Here is a 15,053-nt window from a genome sequence, read left to right on the forward strand (position 1 = left end):
CAGTAAGGACAGCGCGGTAATGACAGCGCGGTAATGACATGGTACGTAGAAATCGAAGTGTGCCGTGATGAATGTTATGATTGCTACCCCGCAGTCAGGGCTCGAGATATCTGGGCTTGAAAAGAAGCTCTCATGTTGTCACAGATTGCCCCCAAACCTTTCACTCCTCCTCCAATAGAGGGTAAATCAAAGGAAACACTCAGTGCTTCAGTCGGGTGGTGTAAATCAAGCGCCAACCAAACACACCCTCTCTCCATTCTTTGTCCCGCGTCCCAAATGGCACCACATTCCCTATAGAGTGCACTGCTTTTGACCAGGCCCCACTATTTAGGGAATGGGGTGCCATTTGGGACGCAAACCCCTGCCTCTAGTCTGTGTGTGGATGTAGCTATTAGTTGACCTGTGGGATCACAGAAAAGGACGAGGGTCATTGCCAGGGCAAGCAGAGCAGGCTCTGTCAGCGAGGTGTCCTAATAACGCAGACTTCTGACATTCCTACAGCTCTGGGTGGAAACAGAAGACATTGGTCGTGTTCCTCTGCTCAGACTTTGCACGCATCAACCAATGGTTGTGTTCCACGTGAGAGACTGTGCCGTTGGGCAGCAGATTTCTATAGCATTTGATGTGGTAAGCTGACAACCAAAATACCTATCCAAGCGTTGTAAGACCGGGCATGGGTCAGCAACGTCCGAGCATGGGGACCGCAACCTGTGTGACTGACAAGCTAGCCTTAGCTTCAGTTTTGTTTTGCACCAATGGTACATTACAGTGATAGCAGTGTCTCGCGCAATATCCTATTAGTATGATTCACGGTAAGGAGACAATAGCGAAGCACTGCAAGAACAACAGTTTTTTGCTTTTGAGGAATCCATGGTTGTGTCCCGACTGCAATAGTCTTGGAGCGGAAACAGCACAGTCATACAGGAACCTTTCAAAAATAGGTGAGATCACAATTTTCAGTTGCATATTGTCAAACCAGTTACTACTCAACATTTTTTTGCGTATGTAACTTTCATAATGTGAATAATTGCCCTCAAAACCACAGTCTGAACTGTCTAGGAACGATGAGATACAAATTCTAATATTGTGAAAAATAAGACTTGAATGCCATTATGGAGTCCCGAAAACACAAGCAGAGGAATTAATTAAACATAGTGTTGTAGTGTATATATGTGGGTGTGTGTGTGTGTGTGTGTGTGTGTGGTAATAGCTTTGGCATTTACAGTCTGGTGCCCAAATTACTGTCACATCCCCCACCTGCCACCTCCTTCATTCGGCAGTGTGTAGCTCGTAGCCTGGGGTTGGCACCAATGCCTTTCAGCACATACACTAGTGTGTATGTGGGATCAAATCCCAGTCCCAGAGCAACACTGTGTGAGTGTCTCTCTGTAGACAGACATACAGACACTCACCTCTCCTGTTCTAGTTTCATCCTCAGTGTCTCTTCTTCTGAGGCCTGCAGCTCCTCCAGCCTCCCTTTGCGCTCTAGTTTCTCTCCGTCCTTGCGGTGTTTTCCAAACCTGAAACATTGGGGCAGCAGACAAAGAGTGCACCCTTGGTTAAAAGCAGCATACTATATAGGGAACAGGGTGCAATTTGACAGACCCCCAAAAAAATCGTATAAATTACGAATGGCGATCAACTCTGTCATTCTCTCCAACTCCCTTCTAACAAACATGCCATCAAATATTTTTCTTTTAAATTGTACTTGACTGAGTTTGCCTGTGATCAGGTCTGAAGTTGACAGGAGACAAGATCATATTACCATAGCCCATCAAAGTAATTATATTCATGGGAAGGGAAATAGTACTAAACCAAATGGGAACTACTTGAAATTATATTTCAGCTTGATTGACTCCACATAAAAAGGCACCCTGTTGATTAAATTACTTTGCAGACCTTATTTATATGATGGACCTAGGCTTATTCAGAGGGAAATTGGCCTGCAGAGAGTTGAGTTTAATCAGCTATAAGGAAAACCAAGAACTTCTCAGCACACACAGAGAGATATATAGAACAAACTAAAGGAGCAAGAGAGAGTGAGTGACCGAGAGAGATAACGAAAGGAGAAAGGGAGAGAGATAACGAAAGGAGAGAGAGGGTGCGAGAGAGAGAGATAACGAAAGGAGAAAGGGAGAGAGATAACGAAAGGAGAGAGAGGGTGTGAGAGAGAGAGATAACAAAAGGAGAAAGGGAGAGAGATAACGAAAGGAGAAAGAGTGAGAGAGAGATAACGAAAGGAGAAAGGGAGAGAGATAACGAAAGGAGAAAGAGTGAGAGAGATAACGAAAGGAGAAAGGGAGAGAGATAACAAAAGGAGAAAGAGTGAGAGAGAGAGAGAGAGAGAGAGAGAGAGAGAGGGGGGTGAGCGGGAAGTCCATTAGTCCATTACCTGATAAATTGATCAACAAATGGCCTCAAATGTAGCATAAAGCCGTTGAAAGTGTTAATATGAAGTGCAACCCTATCTATCACAGAGACAGCGGGTGACAGTTTCTCTTTCCACTCCGGTGACTTCCATTAAATCTCCTTAAAATCACCAGCCGCGTCCCAAATGGCACCCTATTATATACAGTATATAGTGCACTACTTTGACCAGAGCCCCTATGGGCACTGGCCAACTGTAGTAAACTATATATAGGGAATAGGGAGCCGTTTGAGATTCCCCCCCCCAGTCTCCTTCAGAAACACTGGCAGGAAGAACTAGTGAAACTTCCAGAGATCAGAACATTCATCATGACAGAGGGGCATTCAATATTCTGTGTACAGTTAAGCACAGAACCCTCCTATCCTCTTCCGACTTCTACACCACTTATAAGAAGGGGATTTAACAAGAGGTTATTTTAGTTAAAGAAGCAAGCGACTGGGAAACTAACAAGTTCAAGGGCTCTGTTGACAACGCAAAAAAAAAAGTGTTAAGTGAAAGTGTCATAAGAGAAAGACAAATATTTGAGGTGTTTATTTCCGAATCTCTTAGAACGTCCATGAGAAGATTCCATGATGTTTTGATATCAAATGCTAGGGATATGAGATGCACAGGACCAGTCATGTATTTCAAACTCATCTCAACAAGTATGTGTAACCTTTATTTAACAAGGCAAGTCAGTTAAGAACGAATTCTTATTTACTAAGACGGCATACACCGGCCAAACCCGGACGACGCTGGGCCAGTTGTGCACCGCCCTATGGGACTCCCAATCACGGCCGGTTGTGATACAGCCTGGATTTGAACCAGGGTGTCTGTACTGATACCTCTAGCACTGAGATGCAGTGCCCAAGACCGCTGTGACACTCGGGAGCCCCAGGTAAAGTGATACGGTCTGGCTTGACAGCGGCAGCACTGTCAAAATGTCATTACAAGTCTCACTGACTCTAGCATTCATTACCGATTAAGCACAGCTTCTTGAAACCTTTCATAAGCTACAGCACTGAAGGGAAGGGAGATACCTAGTCAGTTGTAAAACTGACTGCATTCAACTGAAATGTGTCTCCCGCATTTAACCCAACCCCTCTGAATCAGAGAGGTGCGGGGGAGGGGGCTTCCTTAATCGACAGCCACGTCATTGGAGCCTGGGGAGCAGCTGTTGTGGGGGTTAAGGGCAGAATGGCAGATTCTTGCCGGATTGGGGATTCTTCACTGTACCATACTGTACCATACTGTAGCACTGAAAAAAACAACCATACTGATGCTGTCACGTGTGTGTTTCTGGGCAGTGGCCATCTGGAGGATGCTGCCAAGTGAGCAGATTGGGTGTTGCTTTGAGTCCAAGTGGTGATCAGAGTAGAGTAGGTGAGGGAGGCTGCTGTGGTCTAGATGGGGCTCTGATGGTAATGACCAGGCTTTGATTGGGCTGCAGTGTGTGTGTGTGTGTGTGTGTGTGTGTGTGTGTGTGTGTGTGTACGCACGTGTGCGAGCCCAGTGAGATGAGAGGGTCTGGTCTAACTAGCATCTTGGTTTGAGAGCAGCGAAACACTCCAACCAGACCTGGGTTCAAATACTATTAAAAATCATTTCAAACTACAGCAGGAGTTATATAGGATGAGCCATGACTAGAATACAGTACATACATATACAGTGGGTAAAACAGTATGTAAACATTATTAAAGTGACCAGTGTTTAATGACTATGTACATAGGGCAGCAGTCTCTAAGGTGCAGGGTAGAGTACCGGGTGGTAGCCGACTAGTAACAGTTCAGGGTAGGGTACTGGGCGGAGGTCAGCTAGTGGAGATTATTTAACAGTCATTGCCTGGAGATAGAAGCTGTTTTCTATTCTCTTGGTCCCAACTTTGATGCACCTGTACTGTCTCCGCCTTCTACAAGGTAGCGGGCTGAACAGGCCGTGGCTCTGGTGGCTGAGGTCCTTGATGATCTTCTTGGCCTTCCTGTGACACCTGGTGCTGTAGATGTCCTAGAGGACAGGAAGTGTGCCCCCGGTGATGCGTTGGGCTGACCGTGCCACCCTCTGGAGAGCCCTGCGGTTTCGGACGGTGCAATTGCTGTACCAGGCGGTTGATACAGCCCGACAGGATGCTCTCAATGGTGCATCTGTAAAAGTTAGTGAGGGTCTTAGGTGCCAAGCCAAATATCTTCAGCCTCCTGAGGTTGAAAAGGCGCCGTTGTGACCATTTCAGGTTGTCAGTGATGTGCACTCCAAGGAACTGGAAGGCAATATTGAGCAGCGGTTTCACAATGCCTTCAGTCAATGAAAGAAAATGTTTAAGTCATTATCGAATGAAACCAAAAAAGGCAAAGTCATGGGCTCTGAAGTGCGTACTGTATGTGTGTGTTTGCAAACAACCACTGATAGTGCTCATCTCAATGGGAGGAGCACACCTCCGTAATGATTTGATCCTGTAGTTCCCTGGGACTATCGCAGACAAACAATTCGAGCTTCCAGCAACCTTTAGGCCAAAGACACACACACACACCCCTTTAGGTCAAACATCTGATCTGCATGTCTGCCAGGAGATCCTTCTCCTTCCCACTGGATCTCATTATTCTACACTGTTAGAAATCAGTCAGCATTCTCCTTGACACAACCACTTCAGCACACTATTCCTTATTTGCTGCACTACCTTTACAAAAGCAGTGCACTATACAGGGAATAGGGTGCTATTTGAGACAGAGCCTGTGTCAGAACCATTTAAGTAAATATGACGTTTGAATGTATCATTGGCATCCCAGACAGCTCAGATGAAAGGCATGACCCAAGGACCCACTGATAATGGTGGGTGAGACACTGGTAAAGGACGAGGGACAGTTTTTGTGTCTCCTACCTGAACATGTCGCCCAGTCCTTTCAGCATGCCTTTCTTAGCCCTGTTCTTGCTGTCCTTCTCTTTGTCCCGGTCTGGCTTCTTTTTGTCCTTCCCTCCTTTGTCCTTCTTCTTGTCTTCATTGGCGCGGTTGCCGTTGGCCAGCAGTCTCTCTGTGTTGGGCAGTGGGGTCAGATCTGCCACAGTGGACACAGAGTCGCGCCCGGACCGAGAGCTCTCCTCGGTGTCCTCCTCCACTAGAGAGGTGGAGACATGGAAAGAGATTTATACATGGGGTAATTATTAAGTCCTCAAATTCTGACCTTTATATGCAGGCATAACTTGAAATGCCGGGTAAATTCTTCAGGCCGAGATATCAACGAAAGATGCATTAACGTTTGCTCTATGGCTCCAAAGTAGTTAGATCTGTCCAATAGAAGTCCTGCTTCGTCTTACATGTCTCCATGCCCTCGTCGTCCTCCTCGGTGGCTGCTGGCCTGTCGTAAGACTTGTCAATTGCGGCCCGGAAGCTCTCGTTACAGCCCCGCCCCCTGATTATGCGTGGGCGTGGCCTGTGGAAGGGCATGTCACCGTTGAGCGTCACCTCGGCAACGGCGGTCTGTAAACTCTCCAGAGAGCTGGACTTCTTGAGGCCAAGGGAGGGACCCACATCCCTGGTGGAAGACCCTACGAAGGAGCAACAGTATCCAAAGTTAGTTGATTGATAACACAGCTGTGAGTGAACTAAATGAGCTTTTGTATTTGCAAATGCACTGTTTAACGAAAGCATTTTGTTATTTTACTTTACTGCCTGTGAGTTGAAATGAAAACTTGGATAGAGCTCATTTCCTACATTATGTGACACAACCAAAACAGGTTAAGTTGCATTTGGAAAAAGAAAATAAACTCAAATCTGATACTAGAAAGGCCAAAAAAAGTATTGTTTTGTTTTAGAGAGTAGGTATAAAGTACATCTTTTTTCCATCACTCACAGGTTGAAGGGGTATTGTAGAGAAGGTAGAGTGGTATGGAGGTGAAGAGAGAGGATGCATCTGAAGTGACCAGGGCCCATATAAAAGTAGTGCACTATATAGGGAATAGGGTGCCATTTGGGATGCATACAAAGAGAGGGATGGATTACCTCAGGGGAAAAGCCCAGCAGGCTCGCTCTCCCTCTAATCCCCGGGGTATACTGGAGCAGAGGTACCGGGTAAACAAGAGGCCCAGGGTACATCCCAAATGGCACCATATTTTCTATTTAGTGCACTACTTTTCACCCTATTCAGCATTTTCTGGGAAGCAGCTCACACTAATGTGGGTGGCCATGGATATGGTGGCTGCTTGCCTGGGAAGGAGTGGGAGTGAGGAGAAGTGGAGCGGAGGAGGAGGAGGAGGAGTGGAGCGGAGAAGGGTGAAACCTGAACAAGCAGGGCTGGTGACTATTCATGTTCATCAGTCCTTCCTGTCCTCTTAACGTTTCACTGAAGCGGCAGCTGATAGGCTTTCATTCATCAAAACCCATTCATTTGGTTTTAGCGTTCAGCCAGAGGCCGCATCGCACGCTTTCCAGTCACACCTCAGCGGTAGTCTTCAAAATTTCACCAACTCAGACCTCTGACAGACGGCGGGAGTCAAGAACAGCAGGCAGTGGTTTATTTGAGAAAGAGTTTTGGGCGTTTCAGATATTCCGCCCTGGCAACTGAGCCTTACGTAAATACATGGCTGTGGTTTCAGATAGCAACCTCCAGCTTCTCCGTTTCTGCACTAGGCATGGTTGTAGGTTTCAGACGGTCATACCTGGCAACCGAGCCTTCTACAGATCTGCACTGGCATGTTTGTATGTTTTAGACAGTCAGACCTGGCAAACCAGCTCCAACATATCTGTACTACCGATGCATGTTTGTACAGACTGACACCCTATTCAAACAGGAAAAAAACAGTGTCGTACAGAGATCTGAGATGGTGCCTTGATATAACAAATACAGCGATCAATCACCCTGCAGTCGACTGGCAGGTCAAACAGGGAATACCCTGGAAGCGTCCTAAACAGCACCCTTTACCTTATATAGGGCCCATGGAGCTCTGGTCAAAAGTAGTGCACTATGTAGGGAATAGGGTTCCTTTTGGGACGCAGGCCATTTGTGGCTATAGGACCAACTGAAGCTGCACATATCGAGTGCCTTCAGAGAGTATTCATGCGCCTCGACTTACTTCCCAATTTATTGTGTTACAGTCTGAATTCAAAATGGATTAAATAGATTTTTTTCTCTCACACATCTACACAAAATACCTCATAATGACAAAGTGAAAACATGTTTAAAAATTGTTTGCAAATTTATTGAAAATGAAATACAAAAACATGAAATTTACATAAGTATTCACACCCCTGAGTCAATACATGTTAGAATCACCTTTGGCAGTGATGAGTCTTTCTGGGTAAGTCTCTAAGAGCTTTCCACACCTGGATATTGCAACATTTGCCGATTATTCTTTAAAAAATTCTTCAAGCTCTGTCAAATGGTCTGGCCATATATGTTCAAGTAGATTTAAGTCAAAAATGTAACTCAGCCACTTAGGAACATTCACTGGTATTGGTAAGTAACTCCAGTGATTTCACATTGTGTTTTAGGTTATTGTCCTGCTGAAAGGTAAATTAATCTGTCAAGTGTCTGGTGGAAAACAAACAGACAGATTTTCCTCAAGGATTTTGCCTGAGGTCAGTTCCATTCCACTTCTTTCTTTATCCTGAAAAACACCCCAGTCCTTAACGGTTACAAGCATACACATAACATGATGGAGCCACCACTATGCTTGGAAATATGGAGAGTGGTAATCAGTAATGTATTGGATTTGCCCCAAACATAAAACTTTGTATTCATGACAAAATGTTAATTGCTATGCCATTTTATTTTTCATTATTACTTTTAGTGCCTTGTTGCAAACAGGATGCATGTTTTGAAATATTTATATTCTGTTTCCTTCTTTTCACTCTGTCATTTAGGCTAGTATTGTGGAGTAACTACAATATTGTTAATCCATCATCAGTTTTCTCCTATCACATCCATTAAACTCTGTTTTAAAGTCAATTGGCCTCATGGTGAAATCCCTGAGTGGTTTCCTTCCTCTCCAGCAACTGAGTAAGGAAGGATGCCTGTATCTTTGTAACTGGGTGTATTGATACACCATCCAAAGTGAAATCATTAATAACTTCACCATGCTAAAATGGTTATTCAATGTCAGCTTTTTTTTTACCCATCTACCAATAGGTACTGCATCTCAGTGCTAGAGGCGTCACTACAGACCCTGGTTCGATTCCAGGTTGAATCACAACCAACCGTGATTGGGAGTCCCATAGGGAGGCGCACAATTGGCCCAGCGTCGTCCGGGTTAGGGTTTGGTCGGGGTAGGTTGTCATTGTAAATAAGAATTTGTTCTTAACTGACTTGCCTAGTTAAATAAAGGTTAAATTAATAAAAATGAATTAATTGGAAACCTGTGTCAGATAATTGTATGTGTGGGGTACAGAGATGAGGTAAGTCATAAAAAAAATAATGTCAAACACTATTATTGCACACAGTCAATCCAATTTATTATGTGACTTGTCAAGCTAATATTTACTCCTGAACCTATTTAGGCTTCCCATAACAAAGGGGTTGAATAGAAATTGACTCAAGACACTTGATTTGTAATTAATTTGTAAAAATTAAAAAAAACAACAACATTATTCCACTTTGACATTGTGGGGTATTGTGTGTAGGCCAGTGACCCCAAAAAAATCTACATTTAATAAAAACATTTATTCAGACTAACACAACAAAATGTGGAAAAAGTCAAAGAGTGTGAATAGTTTCTGAAGGAGCTGCAGGCACATAACAGACTGGAAACTACTGAAGGAACGTACGTTGCTATTTGCCATAAGGGAGCCCTATATGCATTGCCCTCTCCTAAACTAGTGAAGTCCTTGACAAACATGTGGCTACAGTCTGTGTCAACAAGGTCCTATAGCCAATCAGTGCAGAATAAGGCCCACTGGGCCAGGCTATCTAAGCTATTGTGTCCCATTCACTTCCCTCTCCCAGGCTGTCACTGTCTCAGTCCCAATCGGCACCCTATTCCTTATATAGTGCACTGCTTTTGACCAGAACTCTTATGTTCCCAGGTCAAAAGTAGTGCACTAAATACTTGGGACGTTACTCCCTCTCCTAGGCTGTAACTGTCATCAGTTTCCCCAGGATCGGGGATTTGTTTTGGGCCTGCTAAATGGACCATGCCCCATTTAGGGAGTGGATGTATATATTAGAGAGGGAGAGTGTAGCACAGGGGAGAGAAAATAAACCCTGAAACACTAAAGATAATAGCCTGAAATCTATTAGCCTAGCTACAACAACATAGTTATTAGGGCTAAATTAAATAGGGAGTTTTTTTTCCCCAAAGCTGGGAAAAACCTAAAACATCAATTAAATTGTAGGTGGGTGGTGATCATGTATTTTTCATATGAACATACACCTAGTTGAGATATTTTGTGGATGTCATTTTACAGAGAGGCTAATAAAGTACATATGTGGCCTCTTCTTTGCCAAGTCTTGAATTGGAGGTTAGAAACAACAGGTGTGCGTCCCAATTGGCACCCTGTCCCCTATATAACCACTACTTTTGACCATGGCCACCCTATGAGCACTGGTCAAAATGAGTGCACTAAGGGAATAGGGTGCCATTTGGGACACCGCCCTGGTATCTCGTTAGTGACTGCTCAGACACCGTTTGGAGCCTACAACAATGTCCTAACAAGGGACATTAATGACATATTTAGTCTCATTTATGCACAGTAGTCTGACTGCGACACTACCTCTATTTTCTGTTGTTTCCCTTTCTTTCTCCTGCTTTCACTGTGCCTTTCGGTTAAATCCCATCCTTCAAAGGATCTGCTATTCAGAGGTGGCTGTGAAAACACACACGGCTGACAATGACGAATGACTTGCTGTCAGTTTGCAGCCCCAGCCAAGGACAGAGCGATTTCGCTTTCTCTCAATCTCTCCCGCCCGCTCTCCTCCCATTCCCTTCCACAGAACAATTAGCAGTGCTGCTGCATCTTAAGAAGAATCACTGCCTAGTCCATATTCACCAGCCCACAATTCCACTGCAATGACCTCAAACTGTCTTCATGTTCTATGTATTCTCATTGTGATTAGTGGATTCTACATTCTAAAGCAGGTCTGGAATCTCACAATGAAATGGGGGGAGGGACTGCGGAATGGATGAGGTGTCCGTTCTCCCTCAGTGACGTGTCACTCCTTACCTGGTGTGTTCTCTTTGCGAGGGGTGAGGTTAATCTCGTCGGCTACTGTTAAAGGGGGGCAATAAACATGTCGGATCGGTTAGTGAGCACATTCCACATGCAAACATTCCAGCAACGTTATTGTACAGTCAGTACATCATCACATCTTTAGGCAATTTCAAGGGCAATCAGAAAACATGCGAGACAGACAGACGGACAGGGAAATGGAGAGATTTAGGATAGCAATCAGAGCTATTGTGATATAAACACGTGCAGGACTACAGTAATTCAGTAGGGATAAGAAGCAGATTAGGTATCATCGGCGTGGTCCCAAATGGCACCCAATTCCCTTTATGGTGTACTATTTTGACCAGGGCCCTATGGGGAGCACCATTTGGGACGCAACCATAGTGTGGGTGAGAGGGAAGATTACTGTCAGCCAAAGCAATCAGAATGGTTTCATGCCACCTCTAGTGAGCTGAAACGTTGTTCTGAGGTGTGACAGGAGACACAGTACTTAAACCTGTTTGATGTCACACAAAAGACAGAATTGCATCACATTTCGATGACATACAGTAGAAGCCACAAATATTAGACTGTGCAACGCAAGTCTTATAGATGCAATATACAAGCAGGGGGGTATGTATGTGCCTAATGTGGGGATTCCTAACAACTCACAGGGCCGGTTTCACAGACAGAGGGCTAGGCTTCAATCTGTGTCTGGTAAACCAGCCAATAGCGTCTTGCCATTGGTTCCAGGCAGGGCGGACCTAAAGGGAGTCAAATGAGAGGGAGGGAAGGGACCAGATGGTTTCCTTCAGTACCTAGATCCATGCTCTTGGACTTGCGTGTCTTGATGATTTCCAGCTGACTGGCATCTCCAAACTGCTTTGTCCGTTTCTCTGACATGCTCTGTCTGCCGAAACCCTCCCTCTGAAAGGCTCCGTCTGGGTCGGTGTCATCAGGGCTCAGGGTGCTACAGGAGAGGGAGTGATGGAGATGGAGAGACACACAAAGACAGAAAAAGGAGTGGGTGGGAGAGGAAAGAGAGCGGGGAGGGAGGAAGACAGGAAAGAGAGACAAAGGGATGCGATTATTCCAGTGGTTCTAGTGTAACTCAAACTGTCATTGTCAGTGAGCTTCAGTGGGTCATCAAATCAAGCCACACCTAGAGTCTAGGCCATACTTGATAATCCACTGATTAAGGTAGAGACAGATTAGGGCTGGACCAGCTACAATCACCACACACACTCAGCCCAACCCACCCAAGTCCACTGACGAGAACTCAGGCTGGGCCTCAGCATCACGGATGCTGCAATGCAAATGGCAACCTATTCCCTATATATAGTGCGCAACTTTTGACCAGGGCCCATAGGGTAGTAGGACACTATATAATGAATAGGGGGCAATTTGGGACGTATCCAGGGTTACAACGGCCCTACACGCCCAGTTAAGTATGCAGCAGGTGGGTGTGCCTGTGTGTCCTTTCAAAAAAACATAATGGGACACATAGACCTTGTCCTTGTGTATGCGTCAGTGTAGAATTCGCCATATATTTACCTTGTTTATGTGTCCCTATTTGTAGAACGCATACATACAGCGGAGTGAAACAGCCTTAGACCTACTCTACATCTTCGCTGGTTCAGTGAAAGGAAAAACAGAGGAATCTTTTACATACACAGTATGAGGTCTAATTTGCAGCAACTGAAATAACATTCCGTCGCGAAAAAAAAAAACATGGTCCCGATTATCAAAAGGAATGTCAAGTCTTAAGACAAGTACTATATGAAAATCAGTCCAGATGCAGAAAAAAAACCACTTGATTCAGTGGGATGGGATTATCTAGTCCCAAGTTATGGAACGATTTGGTTTCAACAAAGTGATACAGGGCATCAAAACACTACATTCATGTCCGACCGCCAGAATAAAGAGAAATGGACATTTGTCACGAACGCCAAGTTTAGAACGAGGAGAAAGAGGAGGCTAATCTTCCACCCGCGCTCTTCTCCTTGTATCCCGAGCCGTCAGCACAGGCAATAAGACAGGACCCAACCTTAGAGGGAATAACAATAAGAGGCAGTGAACATAAGATATGCATGTAGGCTGATGACGTTCTGTTATTCCTTTAAGCCCCAGGTTCAAGTGTACCTAGATTGATGGATGTTTAACAAACATTTGGAACATATTCAGGGTATGTGCTTAACGTACACAAGACCCAAGCCCAAGTATATAATTATACCCCACAGCAAGAGCTGAAGAGTAGGTAGAACTTCCAGTGGACCTCTCTTCATCTATTAAATATCTTGGGAGTGAATCTAAAAAGATACAGCCAAACTCTGTGACAAGAATTACGTTCACGTCAACAAGAACATATATGATGACCTGGACAGGTGGAATTCACTTCCTTTGGATCTTAGTAACAGAAGTGAAACAATCAAAATCATACTGTATTTCTTCTAATCACTGCCCATAGAAATCCCACCTAAACAGTTTAGGGATAAACGGATATCAAGGTTTATCTGGAACAGGAAGAGACCAACAATGAGATTAGCAACACTACAATTACCAAAAAACAGGGGGGGTATGGCCTTACCAAACCTAAAAGATGATTTTGTGTCCGCCCAATCAATTGAGACCTCGTGTGTTTGTGCAATTCAGAATACGAATCCAAATGGAAAGCGATTGAGACTACTTTGACAGAGATACCCATACAGTCAGTTTTAGGTAATAAGGACATGGTAATAGAAACATACAGACACAAATCAGTGGATTAATTTCTCTTAAGACACGCTTTAGACAGAGGTCAAACTGCTGAGCTGGCCCGCATTCGACCCCAGCTTCATTCCTGCTGTAGAGGCAAAAAGGCATCACATCATTTTCTAGAGAACTTCCAGGACCGAAGTCAAAAAAACATGGCTTGGATAAACAAGATTTTTACAGGTTTTATTTGGTTTTATTTCACCTTTATTTAACCAGGTAGGCCAGTTGAGAACAGGTTCTCATTTACAACTGCGACCTACAGAGGTACCTACAGGTTCGATACTACTTTTTAAAAGATATAAAACTGATTGACCCTCAGGCAACTCAAAAATTGATAAAATAATTCACTAACGCATACAACTTAGGGAGTATTAAAAAAAAAAACTATTTCAAGTCTTTACATGGATATTTCATCTTCAAAGAAACACTCTACAAGCTATATTACATGGAAATGGGAGGAGGAACTTAACATGGAATAACTGATGAAACATAGTTGAACATATTTGAGACTCAATTAAGCTCTACCAACTCAAGGACTTGGAGAGAATTCTGTTGGAAGATTGTTATACATTTCTTCATAACACCTAAACAGACTGGCCTCCCGACACCCTTGTTGGAGAGAATGTGGGCTATCAAGGGCGGATCACACATTGAAACTTACTGGGGAGAAATAGGACAAAACATTGGAAAAATAATGGGTTTGAAATAGAACAAACATGCATTTCTTTGTATTTGGGTGAAATACCTGATACTGGTATGCAGTAAAAGGGCTGTCACTAGGAAATGGTTTCAAAAAGACAATTTTAAAAGAAACACATTATATGGAGCATATGATCTTTTGCTTTAAGAACTCATGAGGAGAGAGGCCAGGAATACTGGGAAAAATGGGGTTCGTACTTGAAAATTGTCTAATTCAAATATGTTACTGTAACTAGGATGATGATATGTGCTGTACCTGCCAGACCTTGTTTTATATATTTTTTTAAATTATGTAATCTTCAATAAAAACAAAGTCAAAAAAAGGAGTGTAAAGTCTGATACAATAACAGTAGATTTTTAAAATTTTAAAATTTAATTTCACCTTTATTTAACCAGGTAGGCTAGTTGAGAACAAGTTCTCATTTACAACTGCGACCTGTCCAAGATAAAGCATAGCAGTTGATAAAGAGTTTCACATGGAGCTACTAGAAGGAGCCGTGAGTGAGGCCGACTAGGAAAGACACCCTATTCCCTATGAAGTGCACTACTTTTGACCAGGGCCCATTTTCAAAGTAGTGCACAGTGAATAGTGAGCCATTTGAGATTCACACACAGTCGCCATCAGACACACTGGAGATTTATGACAGGAGGAACTAGTGAAACCTTCTGAGATGAGGAGAACACTCACCATGACACAAGGGCATTTACTGTAACATTCTCTGGTCAAGTAGTGCACTATGTAGGGATCAGGGTGACATTTGGGATTGCCCTCTGCTCTCACCTCTCATTCTGAATTGGAGTATCTTTGGCCCAAGTTGGAGGGACCTCCACATGGAACCCCATGTCGTCATGGGAACTGGAAGACGATTGGTCAGAGAGGTGGGCAGGAAGTACAGGTGGCCGATCGTCTTCGATGATGACAGTGTCGTCCTGGGGCATGTTGACCGTTGGGGAGAGCTGGTAGTTACCTGAAGGACAACATGGAGGAGCAGTTGTATTTATTAAACATGACATAAAAAACATAAGCCTATGCAACATTAAGCAATTAAAAACAGTTCTCTA

At 44.0% G+C, this 15,053-nt stretch overlaps 1 protein-coding gene across 7 annotated transcripts in view; it reads right to left on the reverse strand.

Moving 5' to 3' along the window:
• The window catches only part of LOC112260417 (partitioning defective 3 homolog), a 251,869-nt gene that overhangs the window by 68,860 nt on the left and 167,956 nt on the right, over window positions 1–15,053 (reverse strand). For 5 of the 7 annotated variants that reach the window (XM_024435500.2, XM_024435497.2, XM_024435496.2 and 2 more), the window contains 6 exons: window positions 14,773–14,959; window positions 11,357–11,508; window positions 10,554–10,598; window positions 5,714–5,944; window positions 5,280–5,514; window positions 1,413–1,520 (listed from right to left, as the gene is read on the reverse strand). In XM_024435500.2, the coding sequence (XP_024291268.1) occupies window positions 1,413–1,520; window positions 5,280–5,514; window positions 5,714–5,944; window positions 10,554–10,598; window positions 11,357–11,508; window positions 14,773–14,959 (958 nt within the window). The remainder of the gene's footprint in view (window positions 1–1,412; window positions 1,521–5,279; window positions 5,515–5,713; window positions 5,945–10,553; window positions 10,599–11,356; window positions 11,509–14,772; window positions 14,960–15,053) is intronic. The other 2 variants (XM_024435501.2, XM_024435498.2) reach the window with 1 other exon arrangement.

The sequence above is a fragment of the Oncorhynchus tshawytscha genome, linkage group LG10 (genome assembly GCF_018296145.1).
Source record: "Oncorhynchus tshawytscha isolate Ot180627B linkage group LG10, Otsh_v2.0, whole genome shotgun sequence".
Lineage (NCBI taxonomy): Eukaryota > Metazoa > Chordata > Actinopteri > Salmoniformes > Salmonidae > Oncorhynchus > Oncorhynchus tshawytscha.